Source organism: Electrophorus electricus, chromosome 17, assembly GCF_041902795.1.
Source record: "Electrophorus electricus isolate QZ-2024a chromosome 17, ASM4190279v1, whole genome shotgun sequence".
Taxonomy (NCBI): domain Eukaryota; kingdom Metazoa; phylum Chordata; class Actinopteri; order Gymnotiformes; family Gymnotidae; genus Electrophorus; species Electrophorus electricus.
Genome location: NC_137513.1, coordinates 19,705,159 through 19,721,816, shown reverse-complemented (window position 1 = coordinate 19,721,816; position 16,658 = coordinate 19,705,159). Strand labels below are relative to the sequence as shown.

At 41.0% G+C, this 16,658-nt stretch overlaps 1 protein-coding gene across 1 annotated transcript; it reads left to right on the top strand.

Moving 5' to 3' along the window:
• Positions 1-1,190: 1,190 nt before the first annotated feature.
• pitpnaa (phosphatidylinositol transfer protein, alpha a) lies at positions 1,191-7,487 on the top strand. Its single transcript, XM_027029054.3, has 12 exons — positions 1,191-1,408; positions 2,319-2,349; positions 3,508-3,656; positions 3,823-3,914; positions 4,497-4,504; positions 4,693-4,767; positions 4,891-4,974; positions 5,438-5,515; positions 5,675-5,785; positions 5,923-6,045; positions 6,273-6,336; positions 6,615-7,487. The coding sequence occupies exons 1-11, from the start codon at positions 1,362-1,364 to the stop codon at positions 6,318-6,320; spliced, it is 846 nt and encodes a 281-aa protein (XP_026884855.2). The 5' UTR covers positions 1,191-1,361; the 3' UTR covers positions 6,321-6,336; positions 6,615-7,487.
• The last annotated feature ends 9,171 nt before the right edge of the window (positions 7,488-16,658 follow it).

The following is a 16,658-nucleotide window of genomic DNA, read 5'->3' as shown; positions in this document are numbered from 1 at the left end:
CTGGGATAAGAGACCATTCTCATCACAGCACTGACATTAACATGGTAGTGGATATTGTCCTATGAGTATATTACATTACTGTTGAAGTTATTACTCCTGGATTTATTACTGCTAGAGTTATTACTCCTGGAATTATTACTGCTGAAGTTATTACTCCTGGAGTTATTACTCCTGAATTTATTACTGCTGGAGTTATTACTGCTGGGTGGTGAAAGAAATATCCATGCAACGGTGGTCAGAAACGTACTATTGATGAAAAGCTGCAGTGGTAATACATGGGTTATATTGTCTAACTGAACATCTACCAGGTATTGCTAATAAATAAATAATGGTTTCTAATCAAATGGGTGTTGAGTATGTCCCAGATAATCTAGTCTATGAATTATCTACATAGACTTTAAATGTCATTTAACTGATTAAAGATATAGCCTTAATATAGTAAATATTATAGGTAAAACCTTTCACTAACTCACAGTAAGTAGATAATTAGTGAAATAACTACATCTTTCAATATTTCAAACATGTTTGAGCTGAGGATATATGTGCTGTGCCTATAGCTAAGGCTTGTTATAAACCTGACTGGAATGAATTGCAACATATCTTTCTGAAACTGTCAGTACAAGATGGAGAATGCAGTAAGACCTGTTTGCTATATGTATTCAGATAGCCAGAGGCAATGGGGTAGTTGGAGTCAGGAACAGGTTCAAACTGAAGTTCTGCATTAAATACACTCCACCCAATAATGTTCATACAAGTTTAAAAGCACAGTACATGGCAACCATCAGGCCTGCGGCTCTTTAACTAGCACTGTTCTAGGTATTAAATCAGAGCACATGGCAACCATCAGGCCTGAGTCTCTTTAACGAGCACTGTTTTAGGTATTAAATCAGAGCGCATGGCAACCATCAGGCCTGAGTCTCTTTAACGAGCACTGTTTTAGGTATTAAATCAGAGCACATGGCAACCATCAGGCCGGAGTCTCTTTAACGAGCACTGTTTTAGGTATTAAATCAGAGCACATGGCAACCATCAGGCCTGAGTCTCTTTAACGAGCACTGTTTTAGGTATTAAATCAGAGCACATGGCAACCATCAGGCCTGCGTCTCTTTAACTGATGTTTGACACCACGAGGCGTGGCGCTCGCACGCGTGAGCGCCGCACTGCGCGCACTGTCCTATCGCGAGCGAGTTCTCCGCGAGCGTTCTCGAGTAGGCGAGGGTGGTTGCCGTGACAACTCTGCCGCCCCTTCGACCCCTTTCAGGAAATGCGTTTAAAGAAGCGAGAAAGCCAGGAACTTGTCAGGAGAAAACTCTGAAGGCGGAGGAGAGTCGACGAGGGGGAAGTTTAGTTTGAACCGGAGAATGTTGCGGACGAGTACCAAAGCCGAGAAGATGGTTGTTAAAGAATAGTAAGTAAAACTGCTTTTAAGAGAGTAAGATATCCTAGTCAACAGTCCTTAGCTGTTAGCTAACCTAGCTAGCCTAGCTAGCTGAGATATGAGGTGGCGTCAGCAGAAATGGCTCGATTATCCTGCTCGGTGGGTTAGCCTTAGCTGGGTGGGATACAGGACTGGAAACGCTTTATTTAATGCAGGTTTTTGTCGTGTTTTCTGGTTGACGTTAAACCGAGGGGTTGATTAAGGCCGAAGCGACACTGATGAACCTGAGCTGTCTCCTAGCCTAGCTGAACTAACTTTAGCCTGTTGATGCTGTTGACATCTGATCATCAGATTAGCTGGCTAAGTGAGATAAGACAGAGAGCCAGCGCTGCAGTAGTGAGAGCCCAACAGATGATCTTAACTAACGATCCTAGCTAGCTGAGATTGGCGAGCTGTTATGTCTTCGTTTTGTATGTGGATGACCGTCACATGTCAGGCACCATTCTGTCACGCGTGTGTTCATGTAAGGCGGTGTGTGTGTCTATAGTGTTCCTCATCACACGGACCAAGTGTTTAGTTATGACCCGGAGATTTTATTTTAGATTAATCTCGAATGCTGACACGATCTGTGGACATGTTAAAGCATTAACGTGCCGTTAAACAGGCCCCAGTGCTGTGGATCACGATCTACACACTGATCGGGCGCCCACTTCCCCTTATGGTCAAAATTTCACTGGAGCTGGAATGGCAGCACTTATAATAATTGGATTTCCCACTTGATTTCAAACGCGACGGGGCTGCTTTTTAAAAACACGCTCGGTCCAAGTAAACGCCATGGCTACCTGGCGTAGTGTCACGGTGGTTACCTGTACTAATGACTAGGTTAAAGTGCACTTTCTTGTGTTTTCGCTGATTCTAATGGATTACTTCTGTCTTCCAGCCGTGTTCTCCTTCCAATTTCCGTTGAAGAGGTAAGTGCTAGTTTTCTTTGCCTAATTAAGATGTGGATGTCATCTCTGTGTTTCTGTAGCTGTGTTACTTGCGTTACACCTCTGAAGAGATGAGCAGGTTTCAGCAGCTCCTGGTCACCGGCTCCACAGCCATAACTGGTTTCATCAGGTCTAATTGGATATGAATGGCATTAAGTTTATCGAGAAATTTTTCACAAATTCTTTTGCACAAATACTTTATCCAACAAAGACTTTGTACTTGGTGACGTGAAGTCGCCTTCTCTCTCCTACTCTTGGTAGCAGCATTTTAAATATCAATGTTCTGTCATTCTGCCAGTCTCCAACCTGAATAACTTGATGTCTTTCATTGTTTGACATTGTGAGAATGCTCTGGTTTAGGCTGTGTTGTGGCATATTTTCATAAGGCCTGCCTAAACTAGACCAGATGGCTCACAAAAGCTAGGTGCAGCATACGAATTGGAGTACAAGCCTAACAAACTGTTGAGAGACAGGGCCCTCAGTATGACTGGGTGTCTTGTTTGTGCGTAGTCTCAGGATCAAAATAGCCAGCAGTAAATCAGATCCACTCCTTAGTCATTCTTTACAGTGGTAAATGTAAGTGGAGTCCTCAGTGAAGGCCCACTGACTGTGAGGTTAAGCAGGTCCGTGCCCACTCCAAGTCTGGTGTGGCTTGATAGTTCAGTATCTTGATATTTTACAAGCGCATTAGGCTCCTTTGAGTAGCCAGCGGCTTCACATAGTCACACAGATTTCACACCGAATAGCACAAGGTTCACACAGACACTGATTTTTGAATCAATGGCCTTCCTGTTAGGAGTGTTACTTTATGATGTGCACACAGTAGAATTAGCCCAAGATCCGTGCTAATCAATGCACGTGATGGATCAGCACACTGCTGGTCAGAGGTCACATTGGGCATTACTCTAGACTAGGAGGCTACTGCAGAACCCTCTGACGGAGCATTCACAACATGTCATTAGATTTGGGCAGTATCTTAACTTTAAATGCATTGTCGTGACACCTTTTTGTGAGTGTACCACATGCTACAGTATAGAACATTCCCACGGTGCACTGCTCAAAGTGTGGTGCGCACTGTAAAACCGCCAGAGCTGTGGGCACAGGGACAGAACGGTGCTGTTTGTACTCTTCTACACACAGTACCAGGTGGGACAGCTGTACTCGGTGGCTGAGGCCAGTAAAAATGAGACTGGTGGAGGAGAGGGGGTGGAGGTGCTGAAGAACGAGCCGTATGAGAACGAGGATGGAGAGAAAGGGCAGTACACGCACAAGATTTACCACCTACACAGGTAAACGCACCACTGTCCACAGCGCAATACACAGAACTCCTCAGTCACGGACTGGGGAAATAAACACTCAAACCATGGTCATTTGTTCTGATGGCTCTCTCTCTGTCTCTCTGTTTCTTTTGCTCTCTGTCTGGTATGTCTCTCTGTCTGTCTATCTTTCGTGTAGTAAAGTACCCACATTTGTACGGGTGCTCGCTCCGTCCTCTGCTCTGAATATCCATGAGAAGGCCTGGAATGCTTACCCCTACTGTCGCACGAGTAAATGCCTCTACCGCACTACACTACACTATAGTACACTACACTAGTAAATGCCTCTACCGTACTACACTACACTATAGTACACTACACTAGTAAATGCCTCTACCGCACTACACTATAGTACACTACACTAGTAAATGCCTCTACCGCACTACACTATAGTACACTACACTAGTAAATGCCTCTACCGCACTACACTGCACCATAGTACACTACACTAGTAAATGCCTCTACCGCACTACACTGCACCATAGTACACTACACTAGTAAATGCCTCTACCGCACTACACTGCACCATAGTACACTACACTAGTAAATGCCTCTACCGCACTACACTGCACTATAGTACACTACACTAGTAAATGTACACTACCGCACTACATATTTCTTGCCAAGTATCTCCAAAAACAAGTACTGTTAATAAATAGATATTTACAACATTCATAAATGACAAATGCACTTAAACAAGGTTGCTTGGTAGTGCACAAATAAGATGTATTAAAAAGGTCTTCACAAAGTGTACACTAAACTCTTTTAAATTGTTTCTTTTCCATGTGCTGCTGTTCCTATCTTCATCTGTAGTTCTCACAGTAAGTAGTGTCATATACCATTGACTTCACCCGCGATCATTTCTGGTTTGTGGTTCTTATAATTAACCAAACACATACCAGGTTTGTGCATATGTAAACAGAGCATGTTAGATTATCATACCTTCCCATGAAATGAAACACAAAACCAGCTCAACCTGTATGTGTCTGTGTTTGTCCCCTCCTGCTAGAACGAGTACATGAAGGATGACTTCATGATCAAGATTGAGACATGGCACAAGCCTGACTTTGGTGAACAGGAAAACGTGAGTTTTCCTAACAAGCTTGGTAGAGTGTGCTGCACATGTACAGGGAAGGAGACTGTATGCTGTTAACCACAGACCATCTGTCCTCTCTGCTGTGTCCCGTGTTGAACATGGTTTGCACAGGTACATAAGCTGGACCCAGATGCCTGGAAAAAGGTGGAGGTTGTCCACATCAACATTGCAGACAGGAGTCAGGTAGACACTAAGGTGAGTGGGTGGGTTTCTGTTCTTTTCACTGCACATGCACACTGACTGATCAGCGACGAGTCCGGAGCCGTCCGGACTCCTGAACTTTTCATTACTTTTGTTTCGGCCTTCAAATGTGAATGTAGGCCTACAAACGTGTCCCTGTCCAGCACAATGTTTCGTCACGTGGTGTCAGAGATTCTTCTGTAGTAGAACTTGTGCATTTTTTCCATGAGAACATCAGGAAAATCTAGATCAGCAAGCTTCCGTGTGCCGTATGTCTGTTCCTTGGCAGGTGTTGGCACATGTGTGTTTCATACATGGAACTTCAAATGAGTCATGTCTTGGCTATTATTTTCTCAAATCTCCTGGTTCTTTCTCGTGTCCCGCACAGCTAGCCCGAGCTTGTCCGCTGCACAGAGGGACCTTTGACTCCTTGTAGATTTGGTCCTTTCCCTCTCATTCCTGCTTCGTCTTTCCACAGGACTATAAACCAGAGGAGGACCCAGCTACGTTCAAGTCAGCAAAAACCGGACGTGGACCTTTAGGGCCTGCCTGGAAGGTATGTGGTGTGCACATTAACCTTTAGGGTCGGACTGGAAGGTATGCAGGCTGCGTGTTAACCTTTCTGTCATGAACTAAGGCATGATGTGTAGTGGTGGAAAGGTTCCCAAGCGTTCACTCTGAGTCCAACCTCCAGCTGTGTGTTGCTCTGCTGTAGATGGAGCTTCATCAGAAGGCTGACTGCCCTCACATGTGTGCCTACAAACTCGTCACTGTGAAGTTCAAGTGGTTTGGCTTGCAGAACAAAGTAGAGGGCTTCATCCACAAGGTAGGAGGTGGATTGTGCAGGTCCTGCATCGTAGAGGCTTATAGAGGCTTTTCATTCACATGCGTGCGCGTGTCTGCGTGCGTGCGTGCACATGTCTGCGCCTGTGCGTGTGTGTGCGCGTGTCTTGTGATTCCCAGCAAGAGAAGCGTCTGTTTACCAACTTCCACAGACAGCTCTTCTGTTGGATTGATAAGTGGGTTGATTTGACGATGGAGGACATTCGGCGGATGGAAGACGAGACACAGAAGGAACTTGATAAGGTCCTTTATTAATGAAATGGCTTTTTAACTGATGGCCATTTGAGTGTCGTTCCCAAAACATTATTGATTAGTGATATATTTCCATGTTGTATTCATCATTTATCAACTAACCTGAGTGCTGTGCTCATCAAAGCCCTTGAGACATTAACACTATAGCATGCTGAAGGCTTTCAGCATGTAGGCCTTGACCTACGCCTTACGCCTGTTCCCTTATGCTCTGCCTCCAGATGAGAGAAAAGGACCCAGTCAAAGGGATGTCTGCTACAGACGACTAAGGCTCTGCAGCTGGCGGTGTGTATGTGCCCCTCTGTTCCCTAACTGCCTGTGCGGAAGTGCCCATCCTCTCTTGACCACACTCGGCTTCCGCTGTACGACTCCTCTGACAGTGTTGGTGTGCAGATTCCTGCTTCTAGGGGAGACCGTGCTCTACGTCCAACTGGATTTGATTGTTGAGCAACTAGAAATTTGAATAAAAGCTACTTTCTCGTCTGCATTGGGGAAGGTAGCACAGTTAAATGTTTGAGTAATTCTGTCTCATTCTTGTCCTTGTTTGTCCTGTCGTGTTTCAGATTTTGTCCAACCTGCAGCAGTATTGTTCCCCTCTCGGACAGTGGTGTTAGAGAGACTCCGCCCCATGACTCCGCTCCATGTCCAGTCTCCTGAACTGTGGAGTTGGTACATGCTGCACAGGGACCCCAACGTCTTACACTAATCAATGTCACTGCTAAGAATGTTTGTTTGTTTTTGTTTGTTTGTTTGTTTGTTTTGATTTTTGCTGACCTGAATCCCCCCACCAATTATTATTATTATCATTTTTTAAAAAACTTTGTTTGTTTGTTTGTTTTGGTTTACTTTAATGTATCACACAGTTTGCATCATCACTGTCAAAACCACAACACTGTCATAACCACAGCACTCCGAGCGGCTATGCTCACTTCTGAGTTGCCTTCACTCCACTGTTGTGTGTTCCCAAGCTGCCTTGCGGTGCCGTTGTCTGGTTCCTCTTAGAGTATGTCTGGATAGGTTGTCTCCATGGATACAGACCTACGGCGGTACTGACTCCTAACCACATCCTTCACTGTGTTTGTACAGACCTGGGAAGACTGAGGAGTGTGGTCTAATTGTGTTTACATGACGTAACTTCAGCCTGGTTAATGTATGTCGTGGTAATCAGCCTTCACTCTACTGGCCAGCCGAGACCTGCCATCTTTTTCAATTGGCTCTATATGTTGTCTGCTTTGCCTCCATTTTAAACTGGGGCTTCTAAACTATGCTATTTATTCACAGGGTATTTTGCATTTTGTCCAGGGTTTTTTTTTTCTTTTTTTTAATGAGATAATGAAACACTGTATCTGTTTAATGACATGATGTTCTACTTTTCTCCAAATTGGATCATGATTTGAAACAAAATGAAAGTGAAATAAACAGAACTTATATTGGTAGCGTGAGGTGTGTTTGTCTCTTCTGTGAGGTTTGACGTGGTGCAGGAGGATGTGTGAAGTCGTCTCCCTGTCCAGTAGGGCTGCCGCTGTAGACTGCAGCCGCCGAACAGCTGGACGGGGCACTACAGAGCTTAAGCGCTGTCTTGGGATTGGGGTTTATACATGTTAAAGGCTGTGGATGAACCCTGAAGTCAGGTTTGTCTGCAAGAAAGAGGACTGAAGTTGAATGTTTCAAGCCCTTTTTTTATTAGCTAACCTTCAATGACCTTCAGGTTCTGTAAAGGTCTGGGTACTCTCAAAGTCTTGATTATGACAGCCTGTCATACAAACCAAGGCTTACAAACACTCTGGTAATGTGGTTTGGTTTCAGAGGTTTGATTTTAGCCTGTTGTATTTAACATTTTTGCGTGATTTAGGCTACCGAAGGTTCTGTGATGTTATTTTTTTGAATTTATGTAGTATGAATATTTATAACATATAGTGCAGAGGTGTTTTTATTGTTTCTTGTTTTTATTTATTTATTTATTTATTTTTATTGATCGCTAGTAGGACGTGTAAAATAAGAACTTGATTGTACAGTGCAACTGTGCATATGACGATAATGTATTGACTCTTCACAACCACTAGATGGTAGCAGAGTCCAGAGCGCCAGCACATTTTCTGGAGGGATAGGCACTGAGCATTGACACAATATAAAAGTTTGTTCAAATTTGATTTAATTCCTCGATTTCTCTGTATGCCCTTAAGAAATTTGAAGATTTGTCAGACTTTATTTGTACTGTTTTCTATTGTAGAAAATAAATGCAGGTATAAAAACAATGACAGGATGAGTAAAGTTATAAATACATTAAGTTATAATTTCTAATTTATAAATTTCTTATTATTATAGATAGCTAGATAGACAAATATGCATTTATTCAAAATTCTAGTGAAGTACACAAGGTTTCCAGAGAAACAGGATGGTTTGGACAGAGGTCCTCTGACTCTATAACCAAAAAAGATTCTGGGTGAGTAACTGCAATGTACTGTAGTAACAGATGTAGAGATTCCATATGTATAAGATTCCAGATGAATAACTGCAGTGAATAACTTTCACTGTATATATTTGCCTTAAAATCATATTTAAGCATAAACAAAATGCCTTTAAGACTATGAAAAATGTTTTCAGTCCAGTGTGTCCAAATGTTTGTCTGGTACTGTACATTTGTAGCCCCTTCTATGCAAGGAAGACGGTTCAAGTGAGTCCAGCTTGTAGACTTTAACAGAAAGAGAAAAAATATAGCAAAACTTGGCTACTTAACCTATTCTCCCAGTGCATCTTCAAATCACTTTGCGTAGTTAACCTATGGCTTTTACTTACAAAAGGGCATGGAGTTAAATCCAGTGTAGCTAGCTGAAAATTGTGAGTGGTGATGTAGAGAGTGCCAGTTTGATGTCTCTTAAGAGTCACGCGTTCAGGTGTGGCGCCCCCTGAGGGTTTTGTTTTTAAGTTCTCATGCACACATTGCTGTGAAGCATTTTTCTAATAAATAATGAACATATTGAACGTAAAATCTGTTCTAGAGTGTTTTTCTTTGCCAGGATTTCAATTGGGATACATTTGCAGAATTCATTTAATCCTGTTAGTTTATTTTTAGCTTCTTAATGGTCTAGTCATTGCGTATGATTCAAATATTTAAAAGTGGGCTGAGAGATACCAAATGCCCCCAGAAAAGTGACATAAAAGTGACTGTTTTGTTTTTTACCCCCTCAGGCACAAAGGTCACCAGGGACTTTTATTTTTATACCTTTATTCTGTAGAGATGATCGGATGTTATGATATTAATAATTGTTTACTGTAACTATATACTAAAACTGGCCATATCTTTAGAGTTGTGTCCAAAGAGCACTTATCTCAGAGTGACTTTTGTACATCACCACACTGATATTAACCCCAATTAATATCAGCTAAATTTGATAAAGGTACAATAAATTATTACTTTTGTTTGGTTCATGTGTTGTGTGGTATTGTTAGTTTTGTTATAAGTGTTATCTGGTGGTGTTCTGAAATTACTCATTTGAAATAAGTGACAATTGTGTATGTACCTTGAAAACATGTATTATGCATTTCATTTTTGGTTAACACTGAGACATGCCTGTAACAATGGTGCAATGTATCTAGTGTGCAATTTAGTACAAGAATATTGTATAGGTTGATAGTAAAGTGTAGGTGGCTTGGTGTGTGTGTGTGTGTGTGTGTGTGTGTGTGTGTGTGTGTGTGTGTGTGTGTGTGTGTTTTGTCCACTCTGTAACCTGTGTTCTACTTGCCTTGAGCTGACGTAACTGTGAGAGTGCCTCATATAGGTAATACAAGTAGTGCAGCCTTTCATGTGGTTTGTTTAAACAACAGTAATGTTAAAAGATAACCTTGACTCTGTTGAGCTTTGTAACACATATTACTACATGAGTACTCAAGTCGCATTTATTTGTATTGAATACTGTACTCAAGGCAAAAAAAACCCACAAACATACCAAAGCAAGTCATCCCTTAATCTTAACACAAGGTAGTTATGAGTAACAGAATAATATCCCTTAATCTTAACACAAGACACTTATGAGTAACAGAATAACAGCTCTTAATCTTAACACAAGACAGTTATGAGTAACAGAATAACATTCCATAATCTTAACACAAGACAGTTATGAGTAACAGAATAACAGCTCTTAATCTTAACACAAGACAGTTATGAGTAACAGAATAACACCTCTTAATCTTAACACAAGACAGTTATGAGTAACAGAATAACACCTCTAAATCTTAACACAAGACACTTATGAGTAACAGAATAACAGCTCTTAATCTTAACACAAGGCAGTTATGAGTAACAGAATAACATTCCATAATCTTAACACAAGACAGTTATGAGTAACAGAATAACACCTCTAAATCTTAACACAAGACACTTATGAGTAACAGAATAACAGCTCTTAATCTTAACACAAGAAACTTATGAGTAACAGAATAACAGCTCTTAATCTTAACACAAGACACTTATGAGTAACAGAATAACAGCTCTTAATCTTAACACAAGACACTTATGAGTAACAGAATAACATTCCATAATCTTAACACAAGACACTTATGAGTAACAGAATAACAGCTCTTAATCTTAACACAAGGCAGTTATGAGTAACAGAATAACATTCCATAATCTTAACACAAGACAGTTATGAGTAACAGAATAACAGCTCTTAATCTTAACACAAGACATTTATGAGTAACAGAATAACAGCTCTTAATCTTAACACAAGACACTTATGAGTAACAGAATAACAGCTCTTAATCTTAACACAAGGCAGTTATGAGTAACAGAATAACATTCCATAATCTTAACACAAGACACTTATGAGTAACAGAATAACAGCTCTTAATCTTAACACAAGACATTTATGAGTAACAGAATAACAGCTCTTAATCTTAACACAAGGCAGTTATGAGTAACAGAATAACATTCCATAATCTTAACACAAGACAGTTATGAGTAACAGAATAACAGCTCTTAATCTTAACACAAGACACTTATGAGTAACAGAATAACAGCTCTTAATCTTAACACAAGGCAGTTATGAGTAACAGAATAACAGCTCTTAATCTTAACACAAGACACTTATGAGTAACAGAATAACACCTCTTAATCTTAAAATCTACAGTGCACTTTTATTTCTTTCAATGTTTTATTTATTCTTTTATTGTTTTCCTCTTTGAGCTCAACACTTTATATATTTTATTAATTATATTTATTTTAACTTTTATATATTTAATTTTTGGTTTGTTTTATTCAAATTTAGTATACTATTTAAATCAACTATATTTAACTTTATTTTAATACATTGTTTTTGTAGCATTTTCTTTTTTATTTTTGGCAAGCTTTATTATTCATCTGTAATGCCTATAAAAAGAACTGTGATTTGTGTGCATAAGAAGCTGGACGCCTAAACGTGCTGTCCGTCATCTTCTGGGCTATTTCTGGCCATGCCGTCTTTACAGACTGATGAACTCCTTTGCGGTTCTCTACTCAGGATTACAGCAGGGTTGCCACACTTCGCAGAATCACTCCCACACTTCTCAGAATCAGTTATCAGTTTTACATTACACATTCAGGGAACCTGTCTCAGTGCACACGTACCATTCCAAATAGACCGACCTATTTACAGACATAGCCCACACTGAGTACACAGAATATGGAATAACCTAGCGTTAATAAAATCAAGTAATAAATAAATCAATAAAACAAAATCAGGGTTGTCATTAGGAACTGTTTTAGTGGGGCTGTGTCTCAAAAGTCACAAAATACTGAGAAAAAAGGGGAGGCACTAGGACCTGGGAGAGGTGCTCCTGCCGTATAACAGCCCTGAAACCTGAACAACAATTTAAGTCTGAAGGATTTAACGTTTCATGGCGATCATTACCGATCGCTCTGCACTGCTTTGCTAAAATCTTCACCAGTTTGTGTCGCGCTGAGTGAGACAGGATCCCTGCGTCAGCGAATGCAGCTGATGACTGTGTAACTTCAACATAAAAGTACAGAGGATACATAATGTATGCATTTTTGTAATGTATATTATGCATAGTATTGTATAGTTGAATATATATCATCTTTTTGCACATTGTCCACCTTGGTAGCATCTGACGTTACTACATGGTTTACTACATGGTTGATGGTGTCGCTACTGAACACTGATATTGTTGTTAGCACAGCTCATACTGGAATCTTAGCCTGGTCACTGTCGCTCAGTACTGCATCGTTCAGTACTGCATCGTTCAGTACCGCATTGTTCATTACCACGTAGTTCGGTACCGCATCATTCAGTACCGTATAGTTCAGTACCGCATAGTTCAATACTACATCATTCAGTACCACATCATTCAGATACCGCATTGTTCAGTACCACATAGTTCAGTACCGCATCGTTCAGTACTGCGTCATTCAGTACCGCATAGTTCAGTACTGCATAGCTCAGTACTGCATCGTTCTGTACCGCATTGTTCAGTACCACATAGTTCAGTACCGCATCATTCAGTACCGTATAGTTCAGTACCACATAGTTCCAATACTACATCGTTCAATACCACATCATTCAGTACCGCATTGTTTAGTACCACATAGTTCAGTACCGCATCGTTCAGTACTGCGTCATTCAGTACCGCATAGTTCAGTACTGCATTGTTCAGTACCACATAGTTTAGTACCGCATTGTTACTGCCACGTTTCCCCTCTCAAAGCATTTTACTACCTACCTTACACATTTATTCATATCTCATATTTCCTGTATGCCCATATGCACATATGAAAGCAAGGCACCTATGCACTTTCACCACTGGACTACTTTGTATTATATTTTATTTTATATATTTTTATACTACCTTGCTTCACCACCTATATATATTTTGTGTGTGTGTATATATATATATATATATATATATATATATATATATATATATATATATATATATATATATATATATATATATATATATATACTAAGTAGCTCAGCAGAGAAAGCACACTGAATTTCATTGTACAATGACAATAAAGTCTATTTTGTTCTATTCTTTTACCTGTTACAACTGTCTGAAATAAAATCACATTGACATGCTAGTGAAAATACCATTAAGCTAGCAGAGGAACCCTGATGACTGATGAACAAATACTAATGTAATGTTCCTTAAAAACAAACTAAAAATGACTTCTGCATTAAAAAATTCCACATTTAGTGCTGGCCGTAATGGACGGTTTGTTCTTTTTCCTTTTTGCTGTTCTCCTGGGGGGCCTCGACCCCCAGTCTCAAGTCTCTGTCGACGCCTACACCTTTGACTAAAATCTCTGCTAAAATCTCAACAAGTTTGTGTCGCACAGTGTGTGAGACAAAAGAGCTCTCTGTCAGAGAATGTTGTGAAGACTTTGTAACTTCAACAAAAAAAGTAAAGAAAATACGTAATCTGTCCAATAGAAATGTCCAACACGAAACTGACGCAGGAACCCCCATGATCGATGAAGAAATGCTAATGCAAAATGACATTAACAAACAAAAACGATTTTTACATTAAACAACGCAGCATTCGGGGCAGGTGTTAATGGATGGTTCGCTTTCATTTTAGCAGTTCTCCTCTTAAGGGCTTTCTAGTGACCACCCAGTTTAAAATAAACGTTATGTACAGCAGAGGTTTAAACAGCAACATTGTTTGTGTGTATATGAGCATGGTCTGGGGACACATATGATCTTCTGTTATATATATATATAATAGGTTATTACAGTACGTGACAGGTGTTTGTGCATAGGATGCAGGCTAACTCTAGCTGGCACGACACGTTGACCGTTGCAGCTGTAGAGTTATGGCTTAAAGTGAGGTGACATGCTAAGTTGTAGGCTAAAGTGGGAGGCATAGCCCCGGGGCCAAACGCAGTACAGGTGTCCGGTTGGGAGGGTTTTGTATTGGTTTTGATAGTTGTCTGCCAGACGGCAGGGGTTGAACAAGGTGGAGCAGAGAGGCTTCCGTTTCTCTATTTATGCATTAATACTGAAGGGGCCGTTGGAATTGCATTAATGTTTTGACATTTTTTACATTGCAATGACAAGCTCCATTCAGATAAACTCAATTAATCAAATAGGCCTAATGTGTCCATTAAGGCTAATGGCTAAATATAAGAATAATTATCTTGCAGTTTTATAAATACCCTATGCATAAGGATGAGGGTATTATTTTACTTTGTGGGATGTTAGTGAAGTTAAACTTGGCGGGGGGGGGGGGGTTATTCCTAGAATATAAATCCCCTTTACCTTCTACACTCCTCTCCTCAATACAGTCTCTTGGGAAATCATGGGAGACCACAATGTAAATTTTCTTAATATAAGATTAAAATAAAAGTAAATAAACAAATAAACCTTCTCTCTGCTGGAACGTGCTCAGTAGCGGATTCGGGGCCGTTTCCACACGGATGCCCCGTAATCGCGAGCGGTCGTCTCTGCAGCTGCCACTCATATTACGTAGGCACGCGCGTCACTTGTAGCCTCCCCCCTGGAAGTGGACGGGGGAAGTGAGCGCGCGGCGGAATGGAGCGTGCCCCGCTGATGTGTACGTGCAGTCTCGCACTCTTCCTCGTGATGCATGCCGGGCGGCTGCGAAAGCGATGACCTTGGCGCTGGTTACCAGCCATCCTCCTCCGAAACCCCGCCGCGGAGCCCCGCTCCTAGTTGTAACAGGTCGCGCTTAACACCGCTATGGATGCGAGCACCATTTAACTTCCACTGTGTTTTTTTTTTCCCCTCTTATTTTTTTCTATCATTTAGAACGATGTGACCAGAAAAACTGGGGTCATCTGAGCGTAGTTTGATTTACTGATTGAATGCTTAATCCAGGTCTATTTACTGCACTCTATAGGGCCAGCTATTATAGATTTATTTAAAAAGTTATTTATGGAATGACGTAGCAAACGGTTCTTTCCAAAGTTGTGTAGTCTACATCCCGTCAGAAAATAAATCAATAAACGCGCAAACAGCCGATCAGATGTTTCCCGGGTTTTATCATGTGACGTGTAATTGACGTTCTTATCGGTGTTGCACTCGCGTGTTTCACGTGTCTGTGTCTCAGTCTTGGACAATGTGTGCAGACTGCTCAAAGCCATGCTTACTCTGGAGAGCCTGCGGGTAGGGACCCTAAGAGTTTAGAAACAGCCTCCGACATACATGTTGATTATGTACCCAGTTTAAATTATGCAAAAGGTGTGACTGAAAATTGTTCTCTGCGTAGTTATTAGGAAACCCAGAATTCACAGAATTCTGTTAGGCGCATACCCACTTCAGGTCTGCACCACGACACCAGACCACTGATTCATTCACTGATTCACCAGACCACTGATTCAGTAGAAGAAGACAACAGTGGTCCCGACAGAGCTGGAAAACCAACTAAAACTGGTTCCAGGTTCCAGGTTCTACTTAAATGTTTCCTTTTAACAGTGCACACATCCTCAAACAACTCTCTGTTGATTTAACAGGAAACCACACCTTCACATTATTTGATTTCACTGGAATAATTAGTTATAGTGTTAGCATGAATGAAGTGATGAGTCACCTGATTATCTATAACCACTTTCCCAGAAAGCAGAATCCCACTGAATGAGAATGAACTGGAATCTACAAGCCTCTTATTCTGTCAGGACTTGCTTGTTAACTGTACCAAAAAAAACCACTTCAGTGCTCACATAAACCAAAGCCTATTATTGCTGAGTTGCAGTTTGTGCTTTTAAGTGTCTTTTGTGTTGTAATTGAAAGATCTTGCAAGGAACTTTCACAAATCAGGGCAAAACCTCTGACATGACTGTCATCTGACCTTTCAGGAGAGCTGTCATTGTCAATAAAAACGTTTGCCCTTTGATCTGACCCTAACTTGTAAATATTTCTCCCTTTTCTCTGTCCAGTAACACAATGAATCAATAAGAGCTGTGAGTGTTTAGTAGTCTCGCTCAGTTTTGTTCAGTTTCGCTCAGTCTCGGTCTCACTCAGATTCGCTCAGTTTCACTCAGTCTCAGTCTCACTCAGACTCGCTCAGTTTCACTCAGTCTCAGTCTCGCTCAGTCTCAGTCTCGCTCAGTCTCACTCAGACTCGCTCAGTTTTGCTCAGCCGTGCTGTTCGAGAAGGTCGCGAGGGCAACAGCTTCACCGCTGGGAACCCGTGCAGGTTCCTGTTGTTTTTTTAGCGAAATTTCTGCTGACTCATTCTTGTTGTGTGAGTCAGAGCTGCTCACTTCCTCTGTAAAATCATTACAGTACCTTGATTAAACAAATGTTATATTTGGGTGGAGAGTAAACACGACAAAGACATGCGTGTCCTAAAGGCAACTGGACTGAAGCGCTGTCGAGGTTTGGTGTGACACTACCAAAGCAGACATCTACAGAGCTGTGCATGCTTTTAGTGTCTGTGTGTTAAACGATGTGATTGTAGTAGGACACAACACACATATGACTGATTTGACTGAAATCCAAACCAGTTTTGAAATATATCTTAGACAATGGAATGTTTTATCTGTTTATCTCTTTTCACAGTAGAAAAACAGAGGAAGCCGGGTAGGTAAGAATTGTTTTGTGTGTGTGTGTGTATGTGTGTGTGTGTGTGTGTGTGTGTGTGTGATTCAA

What these genes read in the sequence shown, in the direction of transcription:
- pitpnaa (XM_027029054.3), top strand. Translation starts at nt 1,362, where the DNA reads ATGTTGCGGACGAGTACCAAAGCCGAGAAGATGGTTGTTAAAGAATA. An exon ending in ACTTTGGTGAACAGGAAAAC is followed by an intron (nt 4,768 to 4,890) that starts GTGAGTTTTCCT and finishes TGGTTTGCACAG; the next exon opens with GTACATAAGCTGGACCCAGA. An exon ending in GGAGTCAGGTAGACACTAAG is followed by an intron (nt 4,975 to 5,437) that starts GTGAGTGGGTGG and finishes GTCTTTCCACAG; the next exon opens with GACTATAAACCAGAGGAGGA.